This window comes from Phacochoerus africanus, chromosome 9 (assembly GCF_016906955.1).
Source record: "Phacochoerus africanus isolate WHEZ1 chromosome 9, ROS_Pafr_v1, whole genome shotgun sequence".
Taxonomy (NCBI): Eukaryota; Metazoa; Chordata; class Mammalia; order Artiodactyla; family Suidae; genus Phacochoerus; species Phacochoerus africanus.
The window spans coordinates 52,159,894-52,179,465 of NC_062552.1; the positions used below are offsets into that span (position 1 = coordinate 52,159,894).

At 41.7% G+C, this 19,572-nt stretch overlaps 1 protein-coding gene across 2 annotated transcripts in view; it reads right to left on the minus strand.

The window, feature by feature from the left end:
- Window positions 1-19,572, minus strand: part of ADAMTSL3 (ADAMTS like 3) — a 358,645-nt gene that overhangs the window by 43,153 nt on the left and 295,920 nt on the right. For both annotated transcript variants that reach the window (XM_047795344.1, XM_047795345.1), the window contains exons 22-23: window positions 17,154-17,281; window positions 14,183-14,311 (exon numbers count right to left, since the gene is read on the minus strand). In XM_047795344.1, the coding sequence (XP_047651300.1) occupies window positions 14,183-14,311; window positions 17,154-17,281 (257 nt within the window). The remainder of the gene's footprint in view (window positions 1-14,182; window positions 14,312-17,153; window positions 17,282-19,572) is intronic.

Sequence of the window (19,572 nt, forward strand, 5' to 3'; positions counted from 1 at the left end):
CAGTCAGAGCCATGCTATTAACATCACAATTTAGGTAGGCTTAAGACATGGAAGCAACCTAAATGTCCATTGACACATGAATGGATAAAGAAGATGTACATATACACAATGGAATACTACTGAGCCATAAAAAAGAATGAAAGGATGCCATTTGCAGTAACACGGATGGACCTCAAGATTGTCACACTAAGCAAAGTAAGTCAGAGAAAGACAAATACCAAATGATATCACTTATATGCAGAATCTAAAAAACAATACAAGTGAATTTATTTACAAAACAGAAACAGACTCATAGACATAGACCAAAAACTTATGGTCACCAAAAGAGAAAGGGTGTGGGAGGGATAAATGACGAGTATGAGATCAACAGATACACAATCCTATTCATGAGATAAACAAGGATTTTCTCTACAGCACAGGGAACTATATTCAATATCTTGTAATTACCTATCATAGAAAAGAAGCTGAAAAATATATGTATAACTGAATCACTTTGATGTGCATCTGAAACACAATAGTGTAAATCAACCATACATCAAAATAAATAGATAAATCAATCAATCCATCTGTGTGTGTGTGTGTGTGTGTGTGTGTGTGTGTGTGTGTGTAATATTGTAAAATATTGACTAATTCTTTGTGGTCTCAGGTGAAATATAAATGATCTGATGTTAAAACTTTTGGCTTCTAGTTTGCAAGGCCTTATTGAACTTATCCTTAAACATGAAAAAAAAAGGAACATGTAAGAACAACAGTAAGAAAGAAAAGTTCAGACCTCTAGTTCCATTTTTGGGTTATAGTAGCAATAGAATTATATTTATGTTCAACTGATTTCAATTTTGTAAGTAATATCTAGTTTTTGACATGCATAAAACAATTAGGTGGGCTTGGAGTTCCCATTATGGCGCAGTGGAAAAGAATCCAACTAGGAACTGGGAGGTTTCGGGTTTGATTCCTGGCCTCGATCATTGGGTTAAGGATTGAGTGTTGCCATGAATTGTGGTGTAGGTTACAAACATGGCTCAATTTGGCATTGCTGTGGCTCTGGCGTAGGTCAGCAGCAACAGCTCCAATTAGACCCCTAGCTTGGGAACCTCCATATGCCATGGGTGTGGCCCTAAAAAAAAAAAAAAAAGGTCAAAAGGCCAAAAAAAAAAATTAGGTGGGCTTAATAACTCTCCATATCAGATATGTGGCAATGAGAAAACCATGGGGGCAAGAGCTATTTTAAATCTGATATAAGGTATTATTGTGGAGAGGTTATGTATTAGTTTGGAAGCAGGAACCTGCCATGGGTCATAAGCCCTACTCTAGTGTCCCAACTGGTGGCTTTCAAACATTACTAGTAGCAGAACCAATTCTTAAAAAAAAAAAAAAAAGCAACTTTTTTTGAGGAGTTCCCATTGTGGCTCAGTGGTAACGAACCTGACTAGTACCCATGAGGATGTGGGTTCAATCCCTGGCCTTGCTCAGTGGGTTAAGGATTGAGTGTTGCCATGAGCTCTGGTGTAGGTCGCAGATTGAGCTGTGGCTGTGGTGTAGGCTGGCAGCTACAGCTCTGATCTGACCCCTAGCCTGGGAACCTCCATATGCCACACCTGCAGCCCTTAAAAAAAAAAACAAAACAACTAAACTTAAAAAAAAAAAACCAAAACTCTCTCTCTCTTTTTTTTTTTTTGGTATATGAGGAAGTCTAATCTACAAAACTTTAAAATATGAAGGTCTTCCAGTTAAACTATGTTTTTGCTGCGGGAGAGGGTAGGTAGGGTTGAAAGGTAAGATTGGGGGGGGGGGGTCCTTGATAAAGCTCCATGTAACCTACAATTTGAAAACCATTGGTTTATCCACGGGTCTGTTGCTGGTGCATAGAAAGAAGAAAGACCTATGTTTATTTGGAAGACAGGGAATAAACCGGCACAACGTGACATCACATGATAACAGGCCTCGTGGTCAGTTGTTTTTACCATGTAAAGGGGTGAAGGTTAACACAGGGCTGGGTGTCTGTAACGTTTTCAGGACAGAAAAATGTATTGGTGGAACTGAAGACAAAAGTGTCTCACTGATGACAGGACTGGCCCACAATAGCTGTGGCCTGAATGCTTCAAGAAATGGGGACACTCAGTATATGCAGACATTGAAGCCCAATAAGTATGGAGTTTGATAGGTAATTGAAGAGCCCTTTCTGTTTTTTCATTTTGCATATCTAGCTACCTTATTCCAGCATTTCTCTCCACTTTTCAACTGTATGGAGATTCATTTTTCCTTCAAATGGGAAATTGAGATTGATGAAAGCTAGCCAAGACATGGAAACAACCCAAATGTCCATTGATAGATGATTGGATTAGGAAGATGCGGTACATATACACAATGGAATACTACTCATCCATAAAAAGAACAAAATAATGCCATTTGCAGCAACATGGATGGAACGAGAGACTCTCATACTAAGTGAAGTAAGTCAGAGAGAGACAAATACCATATAATATCATGTATATCTGGAATCTAACATACAGCACAGATGAACCTTTCCACAGAAAAGAAAATCATGGACTTGGAGAATAGACTTGTGGTTGTTGAGGGGGAGTGGGAGGGAGTGGGATGGACTGGGAGCTTGGGGCTAATAGATGCAGACTATTGCCTTTGGAATGGATGAGCAATGAGATCCTGCTGTGTAGCACTGGGAACTCTGTCTGGTCGCTTATGATGGAGCAGGATAATGTGAGAAAAAAGAATGTATGTGTAACTGGGTCACCTTGTTGTACAGTAGAAAACTGACAGAATACTGTAAACCAGCTATAATGGAAAAAAATAAAAATCATTATACAAATTAAAAAAAGAGATTGATGAAAGATGAGAAGAAAATCATCTTTCAAGGAGCATTCAGAATAGAACTTCAGTGGATCTTCAAAGGACAGACAATTGGTTTATGAATGAGTCTTCTTTTTTTTAATCTGCTAAATCAGTAATCCAAAGATGAGTACAAAGAGGTTTGGGGCAAGTATGTCAAGGACTAGGTAAGGCAGTGGAGCGTCGTTACCAGACAGTGCCTGATTTGCCTTGTTCCTTTTCTGCTGCTGCAGTGATGGTGGAGGCAGGTGTCAAGGTGGGGCCTCCCTTCACTGGGGACAGAACGAGCACACGCAGGCAGAGCTTTAGCCTAATACTGGCTGGCATCCTGCAAGCTTCCAAGAGACCAGCCTCTCAATGGACCCTACCTTGATCCTAGACCTCACACCATGGGTCGGTTCTCCAGTGAGGTTGGGCCCTGGCTGTTGCCTATACCTGAGCCCCTGACACCCCATCCCCAAGCTGCAGCACTTCCTAAGTCCTGCCTCAGACCTCTGCTTTGACACTCTCCTTTCTGGTTAGATCACCTGGGTTCCCATTCTGCTGTCTTAAGCCCAGAGCCTCCTTTCTCTCTCAGGTTCCTCTGGAATCACAGAGACCTGGGATTTAATCTTAGTTCCCACACTTGTTACATGTACAGACATGGGTAAGTAACCGCACATACCTGACCATGTTTACCCATTAGCAAAACAGAGACAATGAACCTCATAGGCTATTCAAGCTGACACATATTAGTTATCTAAGTTGTTGTTTTTGGTGATGAGTGTTGATGGTTTTTCAATATATTTCTTACTGAGCTGCTGCCTGTCAGCATATACTCCCTAGCTCTTTGCAATGTAGTTTCTGTGTTTAACTCACCTCTATGTGCCAACATCCAAGCCCTAGCCTTGGACAACTATGTCCCTGATCCTTGATTAATGACACATCTGTTGCTAAATGCCAGATATGCTGCTCTCTTTTGGATAAATCAGAGGCATGGGATTTTATTTTATTTTTTAAGGCTATTTATTTATTTATTTTTTTGTGTGTGTTTTTTTTTGCCTTTTCTAGGGCCGCTCCCGTGGCATATGGAGGTTCCCAGGCTGGAGTTGTAGACGCTGGCCTACGCCAGAGCCACAGCAACGCGGGATCCAAGCCGCATCTGTGACCTTCACCACAGCTCACGGCAAAGCTGGATCTTTAACCCACTGAGCAAGGCCAGGGATTGAACCCGCAACCTCATGGTTCAGATTTGTTAACCACTGTGCCACGACAGGAACTCCAAGACTTTTTAAAAGTTAATGTATAGTTGATTTATGATGTGCCAATTTCTTCCGTACAGCAAAGTGACCCAGTCATATGTATATGTACTTTTACATTCCCTTTCTTCTATTATCTTCCATCGTGCATGGAATTTTAAGTTAATATCTTGAGTGACGGGTGCCACCATCCAATCCATGACTACCGATGAAATCCCAGCTCAATTTATGGTTTTCTGCAGTTTCTTTCCCCTCCAACTTTTGCATCCATACTGTGGGCAGAATGCTCTTTCTAAACCACAGACTGGCTCACACCATTGCTCTACTTGAAACTTTTCTTGTCTCTCCCACCTCTAGTAAAAGGAAGTCCAAGGGTTTTAGCATGACATTCAAAGCCCTTCACAACCAGTCCCAACGTATACTTCCAAACCCACCTCTTCCCGCTCTGCCTACATCCTCCACTTTAAGTCACATGGATTTGCTTATGGTTTTGCAAATAAGCCAGGAGCTCTCAAGTTTCTATGCTCCTGCATATATGCTGTTCCAACCAAAATGGGCCTCTGTTTTGTTCCAAGTGGTTCCTTTCGGTTCCTCCTTTTTGGTTGCACTGTCATCCCTTCTGTAAACCTTCTCGGATCCTTTGGGAGCCTTAACTCTTCTTTCCTTTATGGGTCTTCATAAAAACTTAAGATTTTTTTCATTTGCTATATCATAGTTTCTTTGTCTGCATAGCTGTACAAACCAGATCTTATTCATCTCTGTACACTAAGGAACGAGCCTGGGCTTAGAGGGTGTTTGGTGGATGCTTGCAGAATGAGTGGAAAGATGGATGGAATTTACAACCACGTGTGACTGATTGACTGAGTGCAGGGTTAAGAAGGAGGATGGTGGAGGAAATTTCTATATTACGACCAGAGGTAGAAAAAACAAGGAAGGGGGGGGATAGGCTTTCCTAGTGGGAGAAGCGGTTTTAAGTCTAATTTAAGAATATTGCAAGGATTGTATGAAGTATTAAAAAGAGGAAATCAGTCCAGAAGAGGGAATACACTTCAAAAACTACAGATGAATAAAAATCAATTAGTTGTAATTTAGAATATGGTCAGAAGTACCAAAATGTTCAGTTCATAAAATAAGAGTAAGCAGATTATCCTTAGGTTTTTCTTATTAAGTACTCTGAAAATTATATGCAAAATTTATGGGAAAATGCATTTTTCTGGAGACAGTATTTTTGGGGGAGGGCAGGGCTGGTCAAAGGGATTCATGACTTAAAAATGACAAATCACTGCCATTAAGTTCCATAGTATATCATGTAAACCAACAGCTAATGGGGGAAAATAACTGTCAGAGAGACAAGGCTATGCCAGGAATTTAAGCACACAATCTCGCTGTACAACAGACATTTTCTCAAAATCCTCCCCTGTAAGGGAAATTATTAGAGCCAGTAAAGAAAGCTAATAATTCAGTACAACATCAACAAAACCCTAAGTATATTCACAGTGCTTTAACCCTAAAAAAAAAAAAAAAAAACCCTGATTAAGAAAATACTTTTAGGAGTTCCCGTAGCAGCACAGTGGAAATGAATCCGACTAGGAACCAGGTTGTGGGTTCGACCCCTGGCCTCGCTCAGTGGGTTGAGGATCCAGCGTTGCCCTGAGTTCTGGTGTAGGTTGCTGTGAGCTGTGGTGTAGGTCGAAGACGTGGCTCGGATCTGGCGTTGCTGTGGCTGTGGTGGAGGCCAGTGGCTACATCTCCCATTAGACCCCTAGCCTGGGAACCTCCATATGCTGCGGGTGTGGCCCTAAAAAGACAAAAAGACAAAAAAAAAAAAAAAAAGGAAAAAAAAAGAAAGAAAGAAAATACTTTTAAATGTATGTAATCTGTTTCTTCTGAAGCTGACTACCATCTCTTAGATATGAAAGACTTTCCTTCCCTTTACTCATCTCCTGGAGCACGAAGCACCTGCTTCTCCCTAGTTAAACCCTTGCAGATTCCTACCGCCTACTTGAACACACACTGCATGAAGTTAATTCTGTGTCTTCTACCTGTTTATTTCTCCCCATCCTCTCCTGTCAATGAGGAGCTAAAAATGACCTGGGTGTAGAGCTTAAACCTCTACCACTGGTAAGTCTGGATTTTCTAAAAGGCAGTGTGTCTTATTTGCTCTAGTTCTTATTCAAGTAATAAATCATCACAGCTATAGTTCTGTCCCCAAACATTTCTTTCTTCTTTCCTCTCCCAAGGGCACCCACAATCCTGACATTGGTATGTGTGCTTCCCATGAATGTTTGTATATTTTTGCCATGAGCTGATACACTCATGAACAATGCCTATGGTTGTGCGGTAGGTTTTAAAACCTTATATGCTATTATATTGTGACTATTGTGTGATTTTAATGATATTTAAATACTATAAAACTCATCTCAAAGTGCACATTCCAGTGATTTTTTAAAAGTATATTCATAAAGTTGTGCAACCATCACTCCTAATTCCAGAACATTTTCATCACCCCTAAAAGACACCTGTGCCTATTAGTCATTATTCTCCATTCTCTTCCATTTTCCTCTTTTAGCCACTGGCAGCCTCTAAGCTGTGTCTGGGGATTTGTCTATTCTAGACATTTCATGGCTATATAATCATATATGTGATCTTTTGTGTCTGGCTTCTTTAACTTGCCGTAATCATTAAACATTCCATGTTTTAGCATGTATCAATATTTCATTCCTTTTTATGACCAAATAAAATGCCACTGTATGGATATGCTACATATTGTTTATCCATTCATTCACTGATGGATATTTAAGTTGTTTCCACTCGCTGGCTGTCATGAATAAAATGGCTATGAACATTCTGGTGTAAGTTTTTGAGTGAGCATGTTTTAATTTGTCTTGGGTATAAATCTAGGAGTGGAATTGTTGGGTCATATGTTTAACTTTTGGAGAAATTATCAAACTGTTTTCCAAAGGAGCTCCCTGATTTTAAATTCCCACCAGCAATGCATAAGGCTTCCAATTTCTCCAACTTTTCATTAAGACTTTTATTATCTTGTAGATTATAGACATGCTCGTATGTGAAGTGGCATTTCATTGCGGTTCTGATTAATATTTCCATGATGACTAATGACACTGAGCATCTGTTCATGTGATAACTGGTCATTTGTAACTTTTTTTGAGAAATGTCTACTCAGGTCATTTGCCCATTTTCAATTAAGTTATTTTTTTTCTTTACTTTTTAAAAATTGAAGTATAGTTAATATGTAACGTTGTCTCAATAGATTATTTGTCTTTTTATTGCTGAATTATGAGTTCTTTTAAAATTCTGGATACTGTCTTATCATATATTTGATTTGTAGATCTTTTTTCTTATTCTGTGGGTTGTCTTTTCATTTTCTTGACAGTGTCCTTTGTAGCACAAGAAAAAAAAATTAAGTTTGAAGAAGCCCAATTTATCTGTTTCTTTTGTTACTTGTACTTTTTGAGCCATTGGCTAAGAAATGATTGGCCAATCCAAGGTGACAGATACACATGCCTGTTTTCTTCTGAGAGTTTCATAGTTGTAATTTTACATTTAGGTCTTTAATTCATTTTGCTTTAATATTTGTATACGGTATGAGGTAGGGGTTCAACGTCATTCTTTTGCCAGTGCATATCCAGTATTACCAGCACTATTTATTGAAAAGATCACACTTTCCCCCATCAAACTTTCTTAGCACCGTTTTGGAAGGATTGTGTTTTAAAGATTTATCCATGTTTAATACTTGCATCTCTAATTTATTCATTTTATAATTGTACACTATTCCAGCAAATCAATATGTTATCATGTGTCCTCTATCCTGATGAAAAAGATTTACTGTTTCTTTTGATTTTTTTTTCTTCTCTCTCTCTCTTTTTTTTTGGGGGGGGGGAGTCTTTTTAGGGCCGTGCCTGCAGCATATAGAGGTTCCCAGGCTAGGGGTCAAATCGGAGCTATAGCCGCTGGCCTATACCACAATGCCAGATCTAAGCCACATCTGTGACCTGTTACCACAGCTCATGGCAATGCCGGATCCAGGGATTGAACCTGATCCTCATGGGTGCTAGTCAGAATCATTTCCGCTGAGGCATGATGGGAACTCCTTATGTTTCTCTTCTAATCTCTCTCTCTCTCTCACACACACACAGTATTACAAACAAAACCACAGTGTACATTCTAGTAATCCTTTGTGCCTTGCTACAATGGCTACATCTACAAGTAGAATTCCTGGTTTTGAGCATTTTTGAACTGTTCACATTTTACTAAACTGTTCTCTATTGTAGTTCTTCCAAAATACACACTGACTAGCAGCGCATGAGATCCTATTTTTCTATATTCTTGCCAATCCTCGATAGTTGGCAAGGTAAACTCTAAGTTTTGCTAGTCTAATAGGTATGAAGTGGAAACTTACTTCTATTTTAATTTCTTGATTACTAGTTAGAATGAGAACATTTTCATACACTTACTAGGATTTCATTTTCTGAGAACTACTTGTTCATATCCTTTGCTATTTTTACTTGGGGTTGTTACTTACATTGATTCATAGAAACTATTTATATATTCTGGATAGTGTGTAACAAATATTTTTGCCAATAATTGTGGCTTGAACTTTAAATTTGTTGATAGTGTCGTACAGGGTCAGAACTTTTAAATTTTAACATAAAAAATTTTTATCACTTTGTAATAATAGCTTATTGAAATATAACCCACATATCATAAAATTCACCCTTTTAAGGTATACAGTTCAGTAGTTCTAGTTTCTTCAGAGTTGTGTAACCATCATCACTATCTATTACATCTTTCATGTTATACTTTGTACTTCTTGGACCCTCCTCATCCCCAAATCATAAAGCTATCTCTTTTATTATAAAAGCTGTTCAGATTTTAGGTATTTAATTGTTAGAATTTATTTTGGTAGAGTTGTTATATATATTTGTCAAAACAAATGATCTTTTTACCATTGTTTAATAGTCCGTCCTTTATTGATTTTTGATGTGCTGCTATTAAACACTTTTTTCATATATGCTTGAATCTTCTGTGGGCTATATATTCCATTTATTTGTCTATGTATCTGCCAATACCACACTGTTGGAATTATTCTAGCTTTATAATAACTCTTTATAGCTGATAGAGCAAATCTGAACTGCCTTGTTATTCTTCAAAAATGCTGGAGCTATTCTTGGTCAGTTGCTCTTTCATATAAATCACAGGATCAATGTGATAAATTCTAGCAATCCTGTAAGGCTCTTTTCTTAAATAATTGGAATCACTCTGAATTTAGAGATCTGAAACTTTGACGTTTTCTTGGATTTTCAATGTAGATAATTAATTATACTGTCTGATCTTTTTTTTTTTTTTTCCCTTGGCTGACCTTTTTTATTTTTATTTTTTTGGCTGCATATGGGACTCCTGGGCCAGGGATCAGATCTGAGCCACAATCATGACCTAAGGTGCAGCTATGGCAATGCCAGATCCCTAACCCACAGTGCCTGGCGAGGCACACAACCTGCCTCCCAGAGCTCCCAAGATGTCACCATAGCAGGAACTCCCATCTCTGACTTTAATAGGAAAGTTTTATAGTCTCACCATTAAAGTGAGCAAGACGTTTGCTATGGTTTTTTGTTTTTTTTTTTTGATAGGTACTTAAATTTAAAAAAAGCCAGATAACGATGATCCCTTCTATTACTGGTGTGCCAAGAGGTTTCAACATTATTTTGTTTTGGGACTTATCAAATGCTTGTTCAACATGTATAAGATGATCACAGTGTTATCTCTTTAGATCTCTAGGGTAGACTGGAGATGCCCTGTCCAGATGGCCCTTCAAGGAAGGCCTTGGTATCCCAGCTGCTGGCTGCTTTCAGCTGTCATCTCCCTAACAGTTTGCCTCAGCTCTCCAGAGAGCATGCCCTGCTTGGAGAGGGCCCCTTCTAGTGACTGACGGAGGCAGCTGCCTGAAGGCCTGGCCACTGGAGGTCACCGTTAGGCAAGCCTGATGAGCCATGCATGCTTTGAGCTCCCCTGGACATGGCAAGGCTTTGTGGGCTTGTACCACAGACCTCCTTTGCCCTTTGTCCCATCCTGCTTGCTCCCTCCCTTCCACAGGGACCCCTTACACCACACTGCATCTTAGTGTCTGCTTTCAGAAGAGCCAACCCATGACAGCCTTCTTAAAGTATTTTTTTTCTTTTTTTCTTTTTTTTTGTCTTTTTGGGGCCACACCCATGACATATGGAAGTTCCCAGGCTAGGGGCTGAATCTGAGCTGCAGCTGCAGGCCGACACCACAGCCACAGCAACATGAGATCTGAGCCTCATCTGCAACCTACAGCACAGCTCAGAGCAGTGCCGGTTCCTTAACCCAGTGAGCAAGGCCAGGGATCAAATCTGCGGTCTCATGGCTACTAGTTGGGTTCTTTACTGCTGGGTCACGATGGGAACTCCAAAAGTAGGTATTTTTTAACTGTTAAAAAACTTTGCATTCCAGGGAAAAACTCTTCTTAGTTATATACATTTCAGTTTGCTAATATATATTTTTTAATTTATTTTCCTCTGTGTTCATTGCTAATGTGTCCTTTGTAAATCCTATGTATGCCAGCTCCCTGGTAGGAGGCCAGGTGAAGCCCATAGTGGTAGAACTTTTCCCCCTGAGGCAGGTATGTACCTATGTTCTGTAACTAGCATCATCAGGCATTTTTGTTTGTTCGCTCACTTTTAACTCTGAGGCATCTTCAACTCTCCCAGAGAATTTTACTTTGCTCTAAGGAGTAGTCGTCAGCACATTCTGTGTTTAAGACAAGTTCTACACTTAGAGCTGGGCCACTGGTAGTATTGGCAGTACCATCCATTTGGGGTTCACCATCTTTCTGGCTCAACCCCATTCGAATCTGTGGCAAGAAGGTTTCTTAGAGACTAAAGAGGAGTCCAACACATAAGAACACTTCAGAGCAGAGACTTGGGTCAGCTGCACCTCTGACGAACTTAAGGAATAAGAAAAACAAGCAACCGAATACACACGTAACAGAAAATGACAGGATAAGTAATGTTCTTACTAAGCATTAACACAAGAAAAAATAAAATATGCAGCTACTGATGTTTACTGGTCATTTTCCTCAGATGAGCTTTCCTCTCTTACCAGCAGGGGGCAGAGAAGGAGCAGTTTAAACTATTCCACAAACCCCCACCCCCTATTTTTATTTTTTTAAGGAAAATCACTTTTATTTTCCTTTTTTTAATTTTAATTTTATTGGGGTATAGTTGGCTTACAATTCCTTCCCCTCTCCCATTTTTAGAAGAAACTTTTTAAAAAGAATAAGACAAACAAGCCTCACAACTTAGAACTTTTAACCCTTAGAAACCCAGATTTTCACGTTCTATAATTTGACATCATTATTAGAAATACCATCTAAGAGCGACTAGGGAAGTCCCTATTCATATCTATACCACGTAGGTTAAATAAAACATATTTGGCTCTAACAAAGAACTGTGAATCCGATCAAAACGTATGAACACATAAGCTCACTCTCCTGAGTAGAAAACATTTTCAGGGCAACTGAAAATGAAAGAAAAATTTATACATGCCACTGACTGACAGAAATAATCTTAATTTGCACTATGAAAACGTAATTGCATAAAGCAGTATTCATGTTTGTAAAAGTTACAACGTCCTCGTCTACCGAATGAGGGACTGGATTAGATGATAACCAAGGTGGCTTTTTCCATTCGCAGGGTGTGCCTCCTGTTTCAGAGATGAGAGTAGACTGCACATGTAACTCAGTAATGGTCATATACTAGCTGGAGACACAACCAAGCCTCTCAACCCTTGATCAACTTCACCACGGCTTTAAAAAGATGAATCTTGGGAGTTCCGTTGTGGCTCAGTGGTGATGAACCCGACTAGGATCCATGAGAACGAAGGTTCGATCCCTGGCCTCGATCAGTGGGTTAAGGATCCGGCGTTGCCGTGAGCTGTGGTGAAGGGTCGCAGATACAGCTGGATCTGGCATTGCTGTGGCTGTGGCGTAGGCCAGCAGCTGAAGCTCTAATTCGACCCCTAGCCTGGGAACTTCCATCTGTCAAGGGTGAAGCCCTAAAAAGACCAAAAAACAAAAAACAAAAAACAAAAAAAACCCCCCCAAAAAACGAAGCTTCATCAAAAGCTAAGTTAACTATGGTTTCTGCCCATAAGAAAACACACTTCATTGGCTGCAAGGCTTTATTTCAAATGGCACATAACTCAAAAGGAGGTGTTTGCTTTGAACAGGAAAGGACTTCTGATGAGTTCCTGGGGTACAGTCCACAGGGGATGACTGCCAGGGAACGAAAGACCAAACAGGCCTGGTCCTAGGAAGAGCTGAGAGTGGGGGAGGGAGGAGGCAGATGGATGGAGGTTCTTAGCACAAGGCCCCAGGGAACAGGGCTCAGTGGAGAAGGGTCTGCAGAGTCAGGGAGTGGTCAGAGACGGCCCACGTGCAGACTGGGCCAGGCCAGAAGAGAAACCCAGACAAGTTTAATGGTCTTAGCTGGAGGCTCCACTCGCAAAAATCAGTTTCCACTCAACCCACTCCCTGACTTAACAATAGCAAATAATATACCACAATCCTTTCGATGGCTCATCCCGCTGAGAGCCGGATTGTAAACTCTCGTGGGGAAGTAAGAAATTTAGAAATAATGTTAAAAGTTGAGGTTTCTCTTAATAGAAGTCAGATCTGTTTTGCAGAATCCTCTGCAGGTGTAGGGCTGTAGAAACTCTAGACATTTGCGGTTTGGCAACTGCGGAGTTCCGTTCTGCTTTTCTCCTTGCTGTGGCCAGAGAACGCTGGCCGTTCTGTAATGGTAGGTGTGTTTTGCCAGAAAACTCACATATTTGTGGGTGGAGTCAGTTGGGAGGCTGGAGGGATTTTTTTTTTTTTTCCCAAAAGTCGGCATAGGCCAAACACTGCAGGGACTTCCAAGGGGCGAAAAATAATACCTTGGGGGTTAGCAAATTTCCACTGTTTGGGGAGCCAAGGGGTGCAGCCCTGGAAACTGGCAAGTAACTGACCATTCCAGGGGAGGGAGAGCCCGAGAGCCGGAGAGCTGTGTCCTAGGAGCCCGCGTTACATGCACCTTCACCGTGGTACCGAGAACAGCGATTATGGGTCCTCCTGGCACCGGGAGCTCTCTGGCCGCAACGAGATTCATCTTAATTGGCTGCCAATACAGGTACTCCATTAGAACTTGCAAACCAGGCACATGTAGTTCTCCAGAGAATGAAATCAGTGCACAGCAAATGACAGGCATGTGCAAATTTACCTTAAAATAGTAAGATCTTCATGTTGAAGAGTTTATAGGTCTCTCTGAAAAACTGATCAAAGCTATCCACAGAGGCCCCCTGTCCCCCATAAGCTGTATGTGTGTGTGGCGTATCATTACTGATCTCAGTTTGGGGATGCATGGACCCAGGATAAGACTCAAGAATCTGTGGCTTAAAGAGGCAGAAGAGCCCTAGCTTAAGACAAGGTCGGATTGCAAGTGTTATTTCTCTTAAAGGATGAGCCATTTAGAAAGAAGGTTTATCTGCTATTGTAAACGAGGCAGAAGGAGCCACAGAGGCATAGACTGGTGATGCTCACCCAAGGGCAGTCCAGGATGGAGAGTTTAGGTAGGGGATCTTGACATTCCCACTCTCCGACCTGGCCTTCCCTAGCACGGCCTTTGTCAAGCTGGCGGGCACAGTCAATGCTTTCCAACAAATCCCCTTGCTCTGACTCCACACTCATCAAGCAACCGCCTGTGAGAAGTTGGCCTTTTGTGCAGATCTGCTCACAGGAACAGAGTGTATTGGTCTTGCCAGTGTGAACAGGCCAGTGGACAGGGTGGGTCCTGTGCATGGTCCTCAGAGCCCTCACGGGAATGAATGGACTGCGTTTTACACACTGGCCTCCTGAGCTGGTTGGTGGACATGTACCCTTGAGAGATAGACCCTCTCTCAGGGTGCTGGAAAATCAGAGTTTTAAGCCTAGAGGGCTGTCCACCTCACCAAGATGCCAGCTGGTGACTCCTGGCCACCCTGGGCTGGCCTAGTGCCCTCCCACCGGTAATGACCACACTCACCTTTTACAGGACATTGGATTGTCACGTTCGCTCGCAGGGGTGCCTCCACGATGCCTCCAATCACGACGGAGAGAAGGCTGTGCTCTGGTCTGGTGATGTTTCTTTCAATAGATAAGATGACAGGTGCCTCTTAAGTCAAAGGGAGCAAGAAACTATGTTAGGTTCAGACTTTTGCACTTGGCCAGCTGTGCTGCATTTGGTAAACATTGCTGAGCCCTGTGAGAGCAGGGGCAGAGTCCTGCTCTCTCTGTATCCCTCATGGTAACCCACAGGGACCAGCACATTCATAGCCTTGAGGTGCTCAGGGGATGGATGGACACATTCAAAGACAGATTTATGAAGATGCTCTGCAAGAAGCATATGCAGACGAGGAGGATACCTTGGTTTTATAACCAAAATGAAAAGTCCTCCTTGACAATTGGGAAAGGAAGGGATGCCAAAGGTCATGAGAAGGAGCCCTGGCAGGGCAGGAAGAACATCTCTGTGTGCAGCCTTGGATGAGTTACAGCAGGACCAAAACACACCAGGGGTAGAGATCACCTGACTCTTTTTTTGGGGGGGAAGGAAAATTGGAAGGAAACCTACATCAAACTTGCATGCAAGAAAAAAAATTAATAAAACAAGATCACAAAGAATTAGGAACTCACTCAATAGTTATTTTCCTGGATTTTAAGAACCATGTATTTTTACCAGATTCGTTCATGAACTCACTCAGGAAATATGCTTTGTGCCTGAGCTGGACAGTGGGAACACTGCATTACCAAACAGCCATCCTCACTCTCATCAACTGACATTACCAATCAGGGTGATGGGTGTTGAGTCAGAGAAAGGCCCTGGTTGGCCAGGGGTGGGTCAGGGAAGGTGCTATTCCTCTACCGCAGAACTATTGCCATGGTTGGTTTCCCTCCTCCACTATTAGCATGTGAGCTCCTGGAGGGGGTGACCGCATTTCCCTAAGCTGTTCTATCACCTGTGCTCAGTACATGAAACAACAGCAACATCTAGCCGCTTGGCAACCGTGTATTCTGGAGAAGAGGATTTGGGAACCGCCATGTTTGGGTGACCAAATGGTCCATTCTTCTCTGGAGTGCTGGGGGCATTGAAACGCTATCCTGAAAATTGAAAAGATAGGAACTCTTGGGCTAGGAGAGGGCTGTAGTTGTCACATGTCCTCTGGCCCCTGAGGACCTTGCACCAGCTGCCCTACGGATCTGGACTGTTCTGGGATGGCCTTAACAGAGGACTTGAGAGCTGCGAGAGAGACTTCTATTCTTCCCAGGACTTCTAGAACCTTAGAACTGATGTTTTCTAGAAAGGAGCCAATGCTCAAAGGAAAGAACAACCGAGGAGGACCAAGAAAGAGAAAATCAAGGTCTGAAGACCCCACCTTGGGAATGTAGCCAAGAGAGGCACTTAGTATCAAGCCATACCGATTCAAGGTAGCTTTAAAATCAACTGGTCCAACCTCCTCAATTTATAGATGTGATGCAGCGGCTTCAAAGCTCAATGCTTAGTTGTCTAAATGCTGGATTGTAATCCCTGATGTGTTCCTCTCCTCATCTTTGTTTGAGCCACAGATACCAGAAACTACTTTTTTTTTTGTCTTTTGTCATTTTAGGGCCGCACCCGTGGTTCCCAGGCTAGGGGTCTAATCAGAGCTGTAGCTGCCAGCCTATACCACAGCCACAGCAACATCAGATCCGAGCCGTGTCTGTGACCTACACCACAGCTCATGGCAATGCTGGATCCTTAACCCACTGAGCAAGGCCAGGGATCGAACCCGTATCCTCATGGTTCCTAGTTGGATTCGTTTCCACTGTGCCACAACGAGAACTCCAAAAACCACATTTTTAATCCCAGAACATGAGCTTGCCACAAGGAAGCATTGCTTACAACTTTTCCACCTAAAAACACTCTTTCAGGAGTTCCCGTCATGGCTCATTGGAAATGAATATGACTAGGATCCACAAGGATTCAGGTTCGGTCCGTGACCTTGCTCAGTGGGTTAAGGATCTGGTGTTGCCAAGAGCTGTGGTGTAGGTTGCAGATGTGGCTTGGATTGGGCACTGTTGTGGCTGTGGCATAGGCCAGTGGCTACAGCTCCAATTCGACCCCTCACTTGGGAAGCTCCATATGCTGCGGGTGTGGCCCTAAGAAGATTAAAACAAAATACTGCATCATAATAAAAACAAACTTTAATATTAAAATGACTTTGTCTACCTCCTGGTACATTAATTTACAGGGACAACTTCCCAAAAGTGTTCCTAAGGATCAGTAGGTATGCCATTGGGAGGTAGCCACTGTTAAAGGACAATTACTCTCTTTTGTTGGCTGGTGGCACTTTAAAAATGAAAAATCCATACTATCAATGCTTCCCATTAAATCCTGTCTCATTCATTCCTAATTCTTAGAAAGTGAGCTCTAGAGCAGCTGTTTTCAAAGAGTGGTTCTAGGGCCAGCAGCATCGGCATTACATGGGAACATGTTAAAAAGGCACATTGGGAGCTTCTGTCGTGGTGCAGTGGGTAACGAATCCGACTAGGAACCATGAGGTTGCGGGTTCGATCCCTGGCCTTGCTCAGTGGGTTAAGGATCCAGCATTGCCCTGAGCTGTGGTGTAGGTCGCAGATGTGGCTCAGATCCCGCGTTGCTGTGGCTCTGGTGTAGGCCGGCAGCTACAGCTCCAATTGGACCCCTAGCCTGGGAACCTCCATATGCCATGGGAGCGGCCCAATAAATGGCAAAAAGACAAAAAAAAAAAAAAAAAAAAAGCACATTGTCAGACTTCATCCCAAACCTGCTGTGCCAGAACCTCTGGGAATGGGGTCTAAAGGTCTGTGCTTAACCCCTGTCTCCCGCACTCCAAGCTGATTCTTCTGCAGGCTGAAGAGTGAAAACTGCTGTTCCAGAGTTTAACAGTAAAAGCAAAAACCAAACCCCAGGCATTCCGGGTTTCAACAACATGCATTACCTGCATACAGAACAGAGGAACTTTCCACATCCGAACCGAGATGATTAGCTACAGAACATCCATATACACCTTGGTCTTTCTTTGTAGGTTTCTGTATCTGTATTTTCCCCATTCCATCCAAAATGACTCTGTAGAACAGTGAGAAAGGACACGTTCATGTAACACATTAATGGCTCTAGAACCACAGCAAGTCGCAGAGAATGAAGAAGGCAAAATTACTGACTTTGGGCTGGCAAGGAGCCCAGAAGATAATCTCTGCCTCAATGCAGAAAACTACAGAGACTGGAGAATGGACAAGTCTTTTTTTCTTGGCTGAACCTCATTGAAATGGTAGACCTGGACTGTGCTTTAAGATTCAGTCTTCCCACCTCACCTCGCACGCGAATAGACTTTTTGGGATGGACACAGTACTTCATCTACCATGTTTTTAAGAAGACAAAGAAGCAGACAGATCTTGCTGGATGTTAAGCCCTCATTTTCTGTCCCAAACCTTCCTAAAAAACTGCAGATGTGGATTTTTTTCAGTTCAGATTTTCACACTGGACAAGAGTGGACCTGTGAAGAATCAGGGCCACACTGTAAGAGCTCCTTATGGCTTCCCGATTATTGATATTCACAAACACCTGCATATAAATACCACTCTGAGAATCTGAGTTGGTCAGGTGTATCCTCACAGGTGAGACAATTATTCAGGGAATGGAAAAGAGTCCTTGTTCTGCTTTACTTTTTTTTTCTTAATGATTTGATGCTGCTTCGAGATGGTTAGGACCAGTGGTCCACATACTACTTTTTTCCTGCCCCTTCCCACTTTAGAGACACAAAGAATACAGACTGTTCTGACCACTAAATACTGTTTCTTCATGAACTGGGCCACTTCATTTCCTATCATTTCACATTGCTTGCTCTCCCTGGGCTCCAGCCATAAGGAACCTCTAACAGTTTCCAGAACATTCCATGATCTTTCATCACCCTGAGCTTCTGCATATGTTGTGCACTTTATTTGGAATGCCCTTCCCCACTTCTGGCAAACTCCAACTTACCCACTGAGTCCTGGAGCAAATGTAATTTCCCCTGTAAAGCTTTCCCCAATACTCCTAAAGTTATCTCTGCCCTCTCTGGGCTCCTTCTGCTCTGGTTCATATATTTATTTGATGAAATATCTTTTTCTTCCTGCTAGATTGTGATCTTTTCAAGAGCAGGCACCAAATCTTATTCACAGCTGTGCATTTTCAATGCTTAGCACAGTGCCTTTATTATATAGTAAGTTTTCAAAAACATTTGATGGCTAAATGGATGAATGATCAGAATAGAATAATGGTTGAAAGTAAATGTATTAGGAAGGATGCAAGCTCCCCTGCAGCCCACAAATGAAATATACAAAGATGGGCAGAAATTAAAATAGCTGAACTGTCTAGAACAAAAACAGGAATATGGTAGACGTAGCTATGAGCAGGGCTAGACTTTCACAGTCAAATCCCTATTAAGTGGCCCAGTTTTACATATATGTGTGTGTGTGTGTGTGTGTGTGTGTGTATGTATACACACACATACACAGTTACATATACACATTATTTATATACATAGACATTATTTGGGTCACTTTGCTGTACAGCAGAAATTGACACAACATTGTAAATCAACTCTAATAAAAGGATTTCAAAATAAGATATTCTATCAAAAACATCCCCATTAAGGAATCAAGAACCAAACCATAACCAACCACTCTACTTAAAAAATATTTATCCTTTTACAAGGAGATCCTGCTGAATAGCACTGAGAACTTTGTCTAGATACTCATGTTGCAACAGAAGAAAGGCTGGGGGAAAAATGTAATTGTAATGTATACATGTAAGGATAACCTGACCCCCTTGCTGTACAGTGGGGAAAAAAAAAAAAAAGAAAAAAGACACACACACACACAAAATATTTATCCACTAAAATGTTTTCTTAAATTATTTCATATTTCTGTTTGTATGATTTAGCAATTCTCAAATGATTCCTTTGGTTTTTTAGCCTCCATTTAACATCACCATGAGAAATCGCTGAGAGGAGAAACAGCCGAGCACCCACGAACATCACAGCCAGGTAGAGCCACCCAGCATCCTGGGTCTTTAAGGATATTATCTTGGCTTCTGCTGCACAACCTTCTTTTTTTTGTCTTGATCATTATATTTTATTTCGAGGGAGAAGGGGGAATTGTGAGGTTGTCGACCAATTCTTTTTTTTAAAATTATAGTTGATTTACAATGCGATGTCAATTTCTGCTGTACAGCACAGTGACCAAGTCATACATATATTGCACAACCTCATTCTTAACTTGAAGAACTGACAAAGCTGATCTTTCCATAGACATCATCCCCAGTGAATCCACCCACAGCCTTCCCTTCTGGCTGAGATTTCTTACTCAGCTGGCATCTAA